This window comes from Marmota marmota, unplaced genomic scaffold (assembly GCF_001458135.2).
Source record: "Marmota marmota marmota unplaced genomic scaffold, marMar, whole genome shotgun sequence".
Lineage (NCBI taxonomy): Eukaryota > Metazoa > Chordata > Mammalia > Rodentia > Sciuridae > Marmota > Marmota marmota.
Window position 1 is genome coordinate 27170526 of NW_026000229.1, and position 14602 is coordinate 27185127.

Sequence of the window (14602 nt, forward strand, 5' to 3'; positions counted from 1 at the left end):
AAGAGACAGCCCTCACCCTCCCCGCCCCCTCACAACAGCTGTGCTTTTGGGGCGCTCTGCTCGTGACAGTCCACAGGTCCCACGTCCCTGCCCAGCATTGGCGCGTTAGAGATCAGTCTGTGTACTCTCAGCTTTTCCTCCTAACCCCACTCCCGAGCCCTGGGTCACCGCATTTATGCCACAAGACCCCGAAAAGCTCTCATGCACAAAAACTAAAGGACTCTAACATGATCCCTCGAGTATCGGGCTAGTTCAGGAAGGAGCAAGCCGAGCAGGGTCTGGGGAAAATACAACTGGACGCTTGGAGACTCCATAATCCTATGCCTGAACGGCTCTCAGGCCAGAGGGCAGGTGCACTTGCCCTGAGCCCCGGGTCCGAAACACGGGGGCTGGTTGTTGTGCCAGCCGGGAGGCGGAGGGAAGCAGAGGAGGTGGACAAGAAGCGGAAGGCCGATCGGGTGGGAAGGGCAAGAAAAGAAGGTAAAGTATCAGAAGGCAAGTGTGAGAGATGAAGAGGGAAGGGAAAAGACTTGGGAGAAAGCAAGAAAAGGCCGGGGTCCAGCCCCAGCAGGCCCCAGGAGAGAGACACAGGCAAGGGGTGAGGAAACCAGAACACCAGCGTTTTATTTTTAAATCTTCTAGGTGTCTGCGGGTCAAATAAAGACAAGGGCGGTAACGATTATTCTGTTAAATCTATGGTACTTGACTGCGCAAACACTAATTGATTAGACACCAAAATGATTTGTTTAAAGAGTTTTCCTCCCCAAGTGCAGCTGCTCTCAGGTCCAGGTCGGCGTTACCCCGCGAGACTGCGGAGGAGTTCGCCAAGTGAGCCCGGCGCCCCGCCGCCTAGCCCGCAATCTGTGTAGGGTCGGGTGGCTGGTCCACGCACAATAGGCCTGAGGGTACAGGCTGGACGGCATCCCGTGACTTCTGCTCTTAGGGACCACCTCGAAGGGATTTTGCTACACCCGCCTCCTCTAAATTGCACCGAGGAGGAGCCCCCTCTCTTCCCGCTCTCCTTTCCAGTCCCCAGCCTTGGAAGTCAACACCTGCCCGTGGTTAATTCGGCGTACTGTCCCCCAAAAGTGGAAGCATCGAAAGAACAGCATTTCCGGCGGTCTAAAGACTGGAAAATTCACCGCCCCGGAGGCGTGGGTAGGTTCCCTTTGTAATATTCTTCAACGTTGTAAAGTGACCAAGAAAGAAAATCCGTGAAGGGTTGACGGTTGGCCAACTTCTCCAGAATCGCGCCGGTTGCGACTAGCACAGTCCTGTGGCCAGAGAGTCACCTAGGAACCTGGACCCCCTCCTTCATGCTCAGGACGTCAGGACACCCACTCTTCCTTCAGCGCTCTTGGTTCGAAGCCTTGAAAAGCTCTCGCCAGAGTGGATGACTGCCGGAACGGGATTTCAACCCAGGTGACGCTGCCTCCAGTTCAGCTAGGGAACCTAGAAAGGGGAGCGGTTTGCTTCCTGCACCCAGGAGGTAACAGACACACCAGGAGTGGTCTGATGTTCCAGGATGGCCACTCAGGTGGCTCTTGGTAGGTCTGGAATTTCTAGGGTTGGCATGAGCTGACAGCCTTTCAGCAGAGTATCCTCTCTTTGGGATTTGGAGTTACGAGTAGAGTAAGTTGAAACAAAGAAAAGTGCGAAAATGCCGAATTTTTTAAAATTCACGCGTGAAAACCGAATTTAAGAAGGAAAAAGTAGGGGAGAAGTTAACGAAAAGGTGAATAAAAACTATAGACAAAAAGATGATCAAAGATTGAAAAAGAAGGCCAGGATAATTGGTAACTTCCTTGTCCCAGAGTGAGGGTCACTATTTTTTTTTTTCCTCTCAGTGTTGGAAATTGAACCCAGGGCCTGGAACCTAGTATCTTTCTATAACTGAGCTACACCCTCAGCCCAGTAACTTGGTTTTTGTGTTTTAAAAAATTATTTTCAATAGCAAATCACCAATCCAGTCCCTTCTATGTTTCTTGATAATTCTATTCTAAGCCAATAGTAATTTTCTGAATGAAATTTCTCCAGAGATGGGAGGACTCCCGAGGAAGACAGGAGAGCCCAATGGGAAGCACCCAGGATCAAATCCTTCACCCCCAGCTATCAAGTGCTTTATTGTAGTTAGATATCAAGGAAATGGTTCCACACCAGCAGTTTAATTCTAGACTGAATGTAGTCATCAGAAATGATGATGAATTCCATTCTGAGGCTCTAGCCAAGGAGTGGGTCTTCCCCTGGGACCTTGGAGATATTTGCTCTGACACCCAGGATTGCTGTTTGTGATACCAAAAAATGAAAAGTACATGTTTGATGGCTCAGGGGGGGGGGGTCTAGAAACATTTATTTGGAATGGTCCTGAAGACTGGGAAATAATCCTGTATTACACCTCTACTACTCACAAAGAAAAATAAAGTATTAACTTTGAAACCAATAGGAGCTTCTCAGAGAACTTTGTGTGGTCAGCATTTCGAAAAATGGGCTTCTTCTTTTAATTTTTTAAGCCTGATGGGGTTGCCTGGAGGGTTGCCTGGCAAGCTGTAGAGCATCCAGCATAAGAGTGTACCTGCTCGTCCCATCCCCCCAGGCTCTTCTTCTGACATTTACAAAATAAATATTTTGAAATCCTTGTTTCTAAACTGAAAATATTGCCAGCAACAAGTATCAAGTCAATAGTTTTATTTTCCTTTTTTAGAAAACATATATACTTGTAGTAATTTTCTGATGTTGATTAGCACTTTTTTTCTTTAAATTTCCTGCAGCTACTCAAAATCTAAGTATCTAATTATAAGCCTTCCTCTCAATCACATTCATTGACCTCCAAGTATCAAAGAACTCTCCCTTGTACTGTAATTCCCTCCTTCTCCATACTGCATCTAATGTGGACGAGGCATTGTGTGGGGCAGATGGAAAAGAAGGGGGGGGAATGACAAAAAAAAAATGATCTCAGCCCTCCCACAGTTGGCAATCTATCTAGTGCCTCTCCATCCCCACACATGCACTCACCTTAACTAGGCCTGAGAAGAGCACCCTTCCTACCCATCATACATTCTTAGTAAATTGGAGTTTTGTAAGAGGTCAAGGAAGAAAAATATTCTGACTGAGATCACTGCAACTCATCAACTGCAGGAAGACAGTGGTTAAATAAAAGGTGTGAATAGCCAAGAAAAATGAGGGAGATTCACAGACCCAAGCAAGTCCTTCACAGGCATTTTGGGAGTAGGGGGAGTACCAGGGATTGAACTCTGAGGACTCAACCACTGAGCCACATCCCCAGCCCTTTTTTGTATTTTATTTAAAGACAGGGTCTCACTGAGTTGCTTGGTGCCTCACCAGTTGCTGAGGCTGGCTGTGAACTTGAGATCCTCCTGCCTCAGCCTCCTGAGCCATTTTTGAAAATCTTTTAGGAAAAGTGTGAAATATTGAACTAAGCAAGGCCAACACATACTTGCCCAGATTTTTCTCTTCACTTCCCCTTAAGTGATCAACATCAAAACAGGCCCCCTTTTCAAAAGTCCCTTTGTGGATGGGTGAAGTCAAGCTCACCTGATCCAAGCCCCCTTAAGGTGGCCACCAGGGGATCAGCTAGGAGCCTCACAAGGAGGGTTTCCAAGATCAAGCCCCTAATTAGCTACACAAAGAGAAAACCATGAACAATTTGTGTACTTGGTGGTATTTACTTCTTTCTTTTAACACACTGCCTTTTGGGATGAGAGTTGTCAAAAGGGCAATCTGTAGGATTAAAATATGGGAGGGGGTGACAGTTTAGTTCAAAGGCTGCCTGCTATTTTAACCCATTGTTTGGGCTCATATGCAAGGCCAATGTTCTATGCTATAAGAAAAGAGAGCAGAAACAATATTTTTAAAAAAGCTTCCCACCAACAAACTGTGATGTACTAGACAACAAATGTATTATGCTTGTGTATATATGTGTATGAACAGGTAGATATAGATATGTTAAAATAGAGTGATTGTTTTTCTGAGTTTATTTTGGCCAGTGTATTTTTTCCCAAAGGGCTTTTCCTGGCCAGGGGAGGAGGGATATTCCTCAATGTTCACTGAGCAAGTAGAAATGATGTCCACTGAGATGAGCCCCCATTTTCAGGGCCTCCACAGAAATTGCTGGGATAGGATGAGATTGTTTCTGGGACAGCCATATTAACCAGCCCCAGAACAAGGCATTTTCAAGGAAGTCAAACTGACTGTGCCCACTGACTGTGACCTACCTGAATCATGATGTTGGCCTGTGGTGGGTGGAACCTAGGCAAGGAGATGGACCTGACTAGTTCCTACCCTAGCTGATGGGTACTTCCCTAAAGGTTGTCCAGCTGAAACTTTCTTATTGGAAGCTCAACCACCACCATGATACCAACTCAGCCCTGGCCTCTTCAAGGGTCTGGGAACATTTACAGTGGAAACACCGGTGGTGAATTTCAGCCCGGTGTCTCAGCAAACAAACCTATGATTTGAGTTTGTTGAGTTTGGCCCAGTACAAGCCACACACAAACTTTATTTTGTATCTAGGCCCAGATACCCTGGCTCTGAGAATCTGTCCCCATTGTGAACACAGCTCGCCCGCGGCTGAGGCTCGGCGCTGACCCGGCCATAACTGCCAAGGGCCGGACAATGGGCACATCTGTCCTTTCTCCGAGGGATGAAAGCACCTAAGCGGACACGGCTCTGCCTTTTGTTACGGATTTTTTTTTTCTTTTCTTTTGTAAATAAAAGAAAGCCGCGGCATGTGGCGGCCGGGTGTACATCCCACACTGGGGGCTTCTCCACGCGTCCAGACCTAAGAACCAGGTTTGATTCCGTATTGGAACATGACAGTGGAAAGGGCAAAATTACGTCCGAAGCTGAATTAATTTTCAACCGGAGGCTTCTTCAGTGACGCTGGGAAAGGGGCGTCCCTACGGGCCAAGCGGAGACCCGCGTGGCAGCGTTTACCCGGCCTATGTCAGTACTTTTCACAAGCAGCGGCCTCTGGGTGCTTTACCAGGAGAGCCTCGGAGGCAACCCTACCAACCGCCCGAGCCTTGGCGGCCCCCTCAGCACCGGAAGTTAACAGGGGAACCCACCAGGGCACTCCTACCCTCCTCCTTCCCCCTCCCCTCCGAGTCACTGGTGAAGCGGGCGTGCAGCCTTAATTATGAGCTGCGCGGAAGAAGGACACAGGCGGCTAGGGACAGCGAGGTATGGACTCTTGGCACTTAATGCTCCTTCCCCAGGGCACGGGTAAGGAAGGGCGGGCAGAGGAGTGTCTGGGAGGATGAAGGATGCCTGGTCAACAGCTGCCAACCTGACCGAGACCTTTAAGATATTTAGGGTTCCCTTCTCCAATAGGCGAACATTTATAAGGGTGCAGAAAGCGCCAACTTACAGCATCTCTCCGGGAAATAGAGCTTAGTGGGCCTGGGTGAAAGGAGTGATGACACAATCCCCAGCTTCCCGGGCAACCTTCCCCGGGAAGCAGCAACTATCGAGAGAAGAGCAAAGCTCCGAGCATAGCGAGCCAACCGTGGTAGGAGCCTGGCAGAAGCGTCCTGGGGCTAGAAGGAAAGAGCTCACCAGTGCAAGGGAGGCGAGCGGGAAGCAAGTCTCCCGAGATTGCGGCGGCGGCCCCAGGACGCGCTCCGCCCCAGTTCATTGCACGTGCCCAGCGCTTCCAGGCCATCCGGCGCCGCTGGAAAGGCGCAAGACCACCCCCTCCCCACTTCATTTGTACGGGGACTTCAGGGGCTGGGATTGCGGGGACTCAGGGGGCGGGGCCGAGCCGTACGCATGCGCAGTACGACCGGTAGGCGTGAGGGCGGGCCGCTGCAGCCGCGGCGGCGACTGAACCGCGGCCACAGAGTCTGCAACAGTAACCCAGCCATGGCTCGAGCTGGCGAGCGGCGCGGGCAGGCAGCAGCCGTGGCAGGTGCGCCGGTCGCGTCAGGGGAGCCGGGGACCTCACAATTCTAAGAAAAGGGGCGAGAGGGGACCAGGGCTAGGCGGGCTGGTGGCATCGCGCTCTCCCAACAACGCGGATCCTTTTTGGAAATTAATATTTTTTAAAAGCGGAGGACGCAGAGGGGAAGGTGGGGTTGAGAGGAAAGGAGACATACACACACATACACACGCGTACACACACACACACACACACATACACACACTCATACAGACCCACAGTGAGAGGAAGGAAGAAAGGCTACAGTCGCTGGCAGCCAATGTGAAGACCGGACTTCGTGCGCTCCTCGCAGCCTCTGCCCGGCCACATCGATGTTGTGTCCGCCGCCCGCTCGCCGGGATCACGATGAACGCGCAGCTGACCATGGAGGCGATCGGCGAGCTGCACGGGGTGAGCCATGAGCCGGTGCCCGCCCCTGCCGACCTACTGGGCGGCAGTCCCCACGCGCGCAGCTCTGTGGCACACCGTAGCAGCCACCTGCCTCCCGCGCACCCGCGCTCCATGGGCATGGCGTCCCTCCTGGACGGCGGCGGCGGAGGCAGCGATTACCACCATCACCACCGAGCCCCTGAGCACAGCCTGGCTGGTCCCCTGCACCCCACTATGACCATGGCCTGCGAGACTCCCCCAGGTATGAGCATGCCCACCACCTACACCACCTTAACCCCTCTTCAGCCGCTGCCGCCCATCTCCACCGTATCGGACAAATTCCCCCACCATCACCACCACCACCATCATCACCACCACCCGCACCACCACCAGCGTCTGGCGGGCAACGTGAGCGGTAGCTTCACACTCATGCGGGACGAGCGCGGGCTGGCCTCCATGAATAACCTCTATACCCCCTACCACAAGGACGTGGCTGGAATGGGCCAGAGCCTCTCGCCCCTCTCCGGCTCGGGTCTGGGCAGCATCCACAACTCCCAGCAAGGGCTTCCCCACTATGCCCACCCCGGAGCTGCCATGCCCACCGACAAGATGCTCACCCCCAACGGCTTCGAAGCCCACCACCCGGCCATGCTCGGCCGCCACGGGGAGCAGCATCTCACGCCCACCTCGGCTGGCATGGTGCCCATCAATGGCCTTCCTCCGCACCACCCCCATGCCCACCTGAACGCCCAGGGCCACGGACAGCTCCTGGGAACGGCCCGAGAGCCCAACCCTTCGGTGACCGGCGCGCAGGTCAGCAATGGAAGTAATTCAGGGCAGATGGAAGAGATCAATACCAAAGAGGTGGCGCAGCGTATCACCACCGAGCTCAAACGCTACAGCATCCCACAGGCCATCTTCGCGCAGAGGGTGCTCTGCCGCTCCCAGGGGACCCTCTCGGACCTGCTGCGCAACCCCAAACCCTGGAGCAAACTCAAGTCCGGCCGAGAGACCTTCCGGAGGATGTGGAAGTGGCTTCAGGAACCCGAGTTCCAGCGAATGTCCGCGCTCCGCTTAGCAGGTGAGCGGGCCAAAGAGCTTGGCGCGTAAGCGAGATAAGGGACTTGGAAACTCAAGGGCCTGAAGGTGGGAGGGAAAGAGTAGGCAGAGCTTTCATCCTTCCCTCTCCTTAGAAGGGGTCCCTGGGCCTGGAAGAGCCAGCACACGGCTTCGGAAGCAGATTACCTCCTTCAGGGTTTAGTGCAATGGGCTGTGGAAGGCCCTGGGAGCTAAGCTGCAGCGGCCTCGGTGACTCTAGGGGCGCATTTGTGCTGTGGACCGCGCTGGAGGGTCACACAGCCGGAGGAATCTTCGAACCTGTTAGGACACAGTCTGTGCATAGCTTCTCAGCTGAGCACTCCGGGTTTGATAAGTGGGGTTGGGGACACGCGTGTCTGGAACTGCTCTTAGGTGCTCCCTTTCAGTACCCTCAAGTGCATATTCGGGCGCTGGGCTGGAGCTTGCCAGCTGCCAGTAAAGGTTTGGCTGAACTCGCTGCGGCGACCCCTTCCTGGGCTCATTTGGCACCAGTAAGGCTCCGGAGAACCGCACTTTTAAGAGTGCGGGCAAACCGTTCCCAAGTTATGGAGCGGAGTGTGTGCAGAGGGGACGCGTCGGAAAAGTTGGTACACACTGAGTGTGGAACCAACGGTGGAAAGGAGAGGGAGGAAGGCAGACAGTACCGAGATCCAGGTGAGAACGGCAGAGCAATAAGGGAGCTCGCAGCGAAGGCCAGGGGCCACCTTCGCTTGCATTTTTTACAAAAAGACTTGGCATTTTGTTTTATTCCTCTTAGTGACTTTCAGTCTGAATCCCAGCGCAGGAGGGTGGGAGTATGTAAATGACCCCCAAGTCTGCAAGCAAAGGTCTTCTGGGCCCAAATCCCAAGCCGGCTGTTTTGTAGTTAAGCGGTAAGGTCTCGGTGGCGCTGCGTGGACAGCGCGCCTGGCTCCCCTAGACTGCAGATAGGCCGAGGAGACAGCTGAACCCAGCCGGAACCGCACCGGGGATTTCGGGCGGATTCGGCGACCTCTGAAGACCGAGGACACGAGGGGAGATAGAGCCAAGGGCACCCGAGGGCAGACTGGGTTTAATGAGACCGGGGCGGAGGTTGCCAAGTTGATTGACTCCTGTGTCCATGCCCCCCCACCCCCGCCCCGCGCGCGCAACTCAGCTTGGCGCCAGGGCCTGAGCCTTGGCGAAGAGAAAGGTAAAAGCCGGAATGAGGGTTTGTTAATTAACTGATCGTTCTCCATTAATTCGTCCCTGGAGAACGAGAGACAGTCAATCCGCTCTGAGCCGGGGGCACTGAGCCGTTTCACAGTCTAAAATCAAAGCGTAAAGCCGAAACCCCCTCCCCCCATCTCGTGCCTGCCAATAAGAAGCTAGAGGGAGGCAGGTGCGAGTGAGCTTGAGATTCGAGCCTTGAAGCGACCCAAAGCGTTCCTTGGGTCTGGGCGCTTGAGGTCTTCGGTCCGGAGCACCAAGACTGAGCCTCTGTCCTGTGGGGTTTTCAAGCCTAGTTTGGCCTTCGCCAAGCGACGTTTTCTGGCATATTCCTGCTGCCTGCAGCTGGAAACCAGGCGAGGCAGCGGGTAAGGAGACCGAAGGGAGAGGCTGACGGAGTATCTCAGCGAATCCTGGGCTCCGGTGTTTCCACTCTCTAGCACTGGGACCACCATCATCTTGCCCCGCGTGGGTGTCTGACCAAAACCCTACGAACAGCTGAGGTTCGTAAGAGGGTGGACGAAGGGGTCACTCCCTGCCCTGACTGCTCAACCTGACTGGGCATCCAAGGTAGTGTATCTTCACAGGCCCACCGCAAGGCTGGAGTTCGGGACCTTTTACCCGAACAATGCTCGCCTAGAAGCGACCCAAACTCAGCGAGTGGGACGGAGAAAAATGGAAAAGAGGTGAAACGAAGGGTACTCCCTCAGGGGAAGTCCAGTGCCCCACCCCACCCCCAGTCAAAGTTCTCACTCCAGACTTCATCCACCCGCCTTTCCCCACTTCTTCTGGTCTTCCCCTGGCATATTCCAGCCCGTACCTTAGAAACCGATCTAGTGCTCTGTTCTAGGTGTGTGCCCTCTGATCTCCAGGCGTGGAGAGCTGAGGTTTTGAGTAGAGAAAAGAGCCGCGACCCGCACAACAGAGGCAAGGCCTGGAGGTGCTAGGCAGGTACTCATTGAAGAGGCGCTTGCCTGGGCACCTAGCAGCCTGTGTCAAGCCGGATGCTCTTTGCCCCAGGCAGGTGGCCTTTTCCTAGAAAAAGTGCAAAATAGGAGACTCTGGCTGGACACGCTTTTTTCAAGAAACCCAAGGGGGACTTGGTGTCCTGATACTTGGATGGAACCTCGAGTCTTCTACTTTTGATTCCCCACCCCAGACTTAAAGGGGTGGGGTGGAGGGCTGGAACTGAGCATGCAGTGCTGGCCAGGAGGGCCCCATGCAGGGAACCCCTCAAGCCACAAACGCATGACCTATTTTTAAACCACTGAGTAACAGCGATTGGAGTCCTTAACAATTTCTTACCAAAAGAAAAAAAAGAAAGAAAGAAAATAAAAAAACGTGAAGTCGTTTTTTGAACCCTCCAAATGATGTCTAGGCTAGGAGTGCAGGATCCTGAAAACCAACTTGGCCTTGGCTTCAGGATCTTGGTGCTTGTCCTCCTCCACCAGCTCCCCAATGCAGAAGTGCCCCCTTGTAGCTTTGCTTGCTATTGCCCTCAAAGACACGGGCCAGCAATCTCCTCCCTATCCTCATGGGAATCAGAATCACACTGAGATGTGTTCCTTCCCTCCTCAGCCGGAGGGAGGGTGGCTTCTCCGTTTACCTCTGTCTCCTATATTCCACACAGCTTGTTGCCAATGGTCAAAACCTTCTGCATGTGGCAGCATGTTTGGAGAGGTGCCTTTGGTCTGGAATTTTCAACTCTGGTGGAAAATGGGCGACAGAAGGAAATTCTCACCAAATTAACTACCTTTTAAAAAAATCAATATATGTTCTCTCAATGTTATACTTGCTACTGCCCCATTACAACACAGCGCAACTGGGCTCGCGGCTGCTTCTGATCCTGAGTGGGATGGGGGACCTGGGCTAGGGGTGTGCTCCGCCTCTGACGTGGGTGCCTATCAAGTCGCAGGAGATTAGTTTCCAATTAAAGATTTCAGAAGGCTTTGGCTGCACCGCAGGAGCTACCAGCGCTGGAAGAGACGGCAGCAGATACCCACCAATAGGCAAGGCACAGTAAACCTAGGAGGCTGTCGCTCACAGGCCCATGGTTCCGAAGTGGGTAGCTGCTGGGCCACTCTAACACTGCAGGACTGGCAGGCGAGGAAGCCTCCAAACAGTACAGGGGAAATGGTCAGGCCTTCAGCACCCAGGACTTCGCCCCCTTATTGGTCATGTATTTGACCTAGAAAGTCCTGGAGGACCTGAGCCAGGGGGACTGGGTTCCACGTAGAGGCGGCGATGAGAAAGTCTCCGCTGGATCCAACCTGGACTGTGTTTGCTGTTAGTGGCCTTGCGGCCTGGTTGATTGATAACTGGCCCCGCACAAGTCCATTTGCTTTTTGTTAATATTTACCTCGGCCAGTGACATTTCAACTGTCCCGTTGCCTCCCTAGGCCACGGGAGCCAGGCAGGAATGCAATGTTGGGCCCTAGGAACCGCACTTCCTCAGTCCCTGGGCCAGGAGAAAAGACAGGACCGGATGTGAGTTCAAGGGAGCTGTAAGGGCATGGGCTCAAGAATGGGAGAAGGCGCCAAGGGACGGGTTTCCTTGTGCTCAGCCTCTCGGAGCAGCTGCTCCTAGCCTGCTGCGTGTGAACAAAGAGCCCAAGGGGCGCAACCGACCGTGTCCAGCTAGAAGCCTGGGGGAAGAGGTCTGGAATGACCTCCTTCCAGCATGGTCAGGGGATGGCCTGTTGTCAGAAGAAGACTGAGAGTCCCAGAGCCTGCCCAGGATGAATGTTGGCAATGAATTATGGATTCCATGGGGAAAATCTCTCTCTCTCTCTCTCTCTCTCTCTCTCTCTCTCTCTCTCACACACACACACACACACACACACACACCACTGAATTACAAAATCCAAAGGTCTTGGAGACAGTCACTAAAAGGCTCTGCAGCCTTTCTCAGCCTCTGTCTGCCCCCTTGAGGGTGTGTGAACTGTAAGGGGTCCCCTATAGTTCCCTCTGTGCAGTCCCCAGAGGAAATACATGCCCCATTGAAGGAGGGGTGTGCCCATAGGGTTAAGAAGACTTATTCAGGTGGTGAAGAGTGAAGCCTGTTAGTCTCACTGGAGTGGTCTAACCCTGCTTCTGAGGCTTGAGGAAACCTGGTGGCTATTGTTTGGGGACCTTGGTGTCAGTGCAGGGAGGATGCCCACAGAGACAAACCCCACAGCCTGATCAGAGGATGTCTGGTTCTGGCAGTAGGTGCAGCCCCGAGCTACTTGGAAGCCTCCAGAGAGCCATCCACATCCTAGATCAAAGGTCCAGGGCACCACAATCGCTTAAGACTCAGCCCGGACATCTTCACTTACAACTGATACTTGGGACCAACAGTACCAACAATAACACGGTTATGTTGTAGCAGCAAAGTGACCCAGAGCCCGAGATGTGTCTTTATTTTCAAGCTTTAAGTGCTCTGTGAGTCAAGCGGGTGCTGAACTGCTGGGCTCCCGGATTCCCTTCGTTTGGACTCACCTTCTCCGGGTTGCCAGACTGACTGAGCTGCGGAAGCTGCGCGCGCCCCCTGCGGGCCGCCGGGGCTAGACGCCCAGCAAGCGTCCGTTGTTTAGCCTGCTGAGAGGAAAGGGATGCTTGCTGAGTCTTTGTTTTTAGAACATCTCTGTCCTAGGGATTTTCAAACCGATAACTATTTCGATATGAACAGGGTGTGGAGGAGGAGGAAGGGGATATCAAATTAACCTCAACAATGCCTAAGGCTGCCCCATCCATGGAGACAAAATTTTCATCTTCCCAAAGAACACCCCAACTCTTCCCCAAACAGGAGCATGTTTGGATTTGTTATCCAAATGATGCTTTTGCTGACATGTTTTTATTTGAGAAGATCAGAGTCAGTGTAAAAAAAAAAAAGGTAATGCTGGCGGTCTGAAGTTGGAAGTTGGGGCCAAGGGATATAGTTTGAGCGGATTAGTGGTTCCTTTGTTTTGTTGTTTCCTCTTCCAGCAAACCGACCCGAGTCAGGAGGCAGCTAGCTCTGAGACCTTGAGCTTTGGAAGTCTTTGTTTTCTCTCCTGTGGGGTGGGTGAAAGGGCATTCGGAGGCCGATAGGTCTGGAGCCCTGGAGCGGCTTCTCGGCGTCAGGACCCTGGACAGGGCCCCACCATCACGTCACCTAGTCTGCGCCCCTGAAAGGCGGCTGGGATGCCTGCTTTTAAAAAGTTGTAGTGAGAAAACGAAAATTAACAGTTAATATTCCGAAGTTTATGAGAGCATGAGGACCTGCCAGGAGTATATATAGTGGCAGTCAAGTAATCGAAAAGATCAAACCTATCGGCGTCGATCCGGTGGTTGATCTTTTCGTCCGCCACAGCAGCTTTGTGTATGCGTCTGAGTGCACGTGCACACCTGCTTATAAAATCGGAATTCGTGTCCCTGTGGGTGTGACAGGGGTTGGATCATTAAGCTAAAACGTTCAATTCAGTCCCTTTGATCCGCGTTGGGGAAAATCTATAGTCATCTCTAATCTACGAGGTCTTTAAGGAGGTTGTTACACGAGCTGTTTGATGTCATCATTTCCACCTTCATGGCAAATTCAGCTAATCAAACAGATGCTGCTGCCCAAAGTTCTCAGAAGAAATAGTTCTTACAGAGCATATCAGTAAAATTTATTCCCGATCTTCTTGTAAAGAAAAAAAAATCTTCAAGTCTAACGAATGCAGTGGGAAAATTAAAAAGGAGGCTCTGGGGTGTCTTGCTCCTCGCCCTCTGTAGTTAGAGGCCTTGTCCTTGAAGTGGCAGTACTGAGTGTTCTTTGTGAACTCCATATATTGGAATATTTAAACACACACTAAATACTGCACCTCAACCACAGAATATTCATGGGTGGAATGAGGAATAACTAGTTTCATTTCGGTCCCCACTAAAGCAGGTAAAATTGAATGGCCCCCAACCTAGGATAGCAATAGAAGGAGGCTTTTACAGAAGTCAGGATGTCAGAGAATCCATTTCTCATCATGCTAGAGAAAGACATTTAACAAATATTCACTAAATGTAATTTTTCATTATGTCTATTTAAATAAGATAAGCACCTTTATGAGAAGAAAGTCAAATTTCCACTTGAAAAAGATCAGTGTTATAGTGCATTAAAAAGGAAAAACTTATTTCTAATTGAATGAATTTAGCATATAATCATAAATTCCTATCTCTTATCAGTAAGCTTTTTAATTTTTTTTAGTTGTAAATGGATCTTTACTTACTTATATGCAGTTCTGAGAATCAAACTCTGTGCCTCACACATGCTAGGCAAGCGCTCTACTGCTGAGCCACGACCCAGCCCTCGTATCAGTAAGTTTTTATAGGTTTTTATTTTAATATAAGTGTGTTAATACTAATGAAGCTTAATTTTTTTGAGATGATAGAATTGGATTAGTTGACGAGGCCAATCTCAAAACAATCATATAATACAAACATATAAATTATTTTGACACAAACATATAAATTATTTTTCCTGGGGTCTTGCAATAGAATCATCTACATATATCCCTCCCAAAATATGTTATATTATCATAAAATTGGAACAGTTTAGCTCTAGAAATAGTCCTCTCCTTTAGGCAAGGTGATTTAATAAGATTAAAGCTGAACATAACCAGACACTAAAGTATAATACATCAGATTTGTCAGTAATAAATAATAAAGGAAACTTAAGTTTGTTGTGCACATTATTGATTGTACACTACAGTAGGCACATATATATTCTCATTAAATACTCATCATCTATGCCAGTGGCTATTAAGTCTTGCAACACATTGGAATCACTTAGAGATAAAACGAACAAACCCTAATATCTGGTTGTAAAAACAGATATTCTGATATATTTTGTATGGAACATGACCTGGGCATCAGGTTTTTGTTTTTATTTATTTATTTGTTTTTTTAAGACAGGATCTTGCTAAGTTGCCCAGGCTGGACTTGAATTTGAGATCCTCTAGCCTCAGTCTCCCAAGTAGCTGACATTTTATATATATATAT

The 14602-nt window shown here is 51.0% G+C and overlaps 1 protein-coding gene and 1 long non-coding RNA gene across 4 annotated transcripts in view; both read left to right on the forward strand.

The window, feature by feature from the left end:
* Nucleotides 1-2440, forward strand: part of LOC107138088 — an 11167-nt gene extending 8727 nt beyond the window's left edge. Inside the window, exons 4-5 of one of the 2 annotated variants that reach the window (XR_007343963.1) lie at nucleotides 1-1158; nucleotides 1247-2440. The exon at nucleotides 1-1158 is cut by the window's left edge and continues 239 nt beyond it. This is a non-coding gene — a long non-coding RNA (uncharacterized LOC107138088). The other variant, XR_001502972.2, reaches the window with a different exon arrangement.
* Nucleotides 2441-5882: 3442 nt separating this feature from the next.
* Onecut1 (one cut homeobox 1) overlaps nucleotides 5883-14602 on the forward strand; it is a 39444-nt gene continuing 30724 nt past the window's right edge. For both annotated transcript variants that reach the window (XM_015480645.2, XM_048793703.1), the window contains exon 1: nucleotides 5883-7406. In XM_015480645.2, coding sequence (XP_015336131.1) covers nucleotides 6302-7406 — 1105 coding nt within the window. In that variant the 5' untranslated portion in view covers nucleotides 5883-6301. The remainder of the gene's footprint in view (nucleotides 7407-14602) is intronic.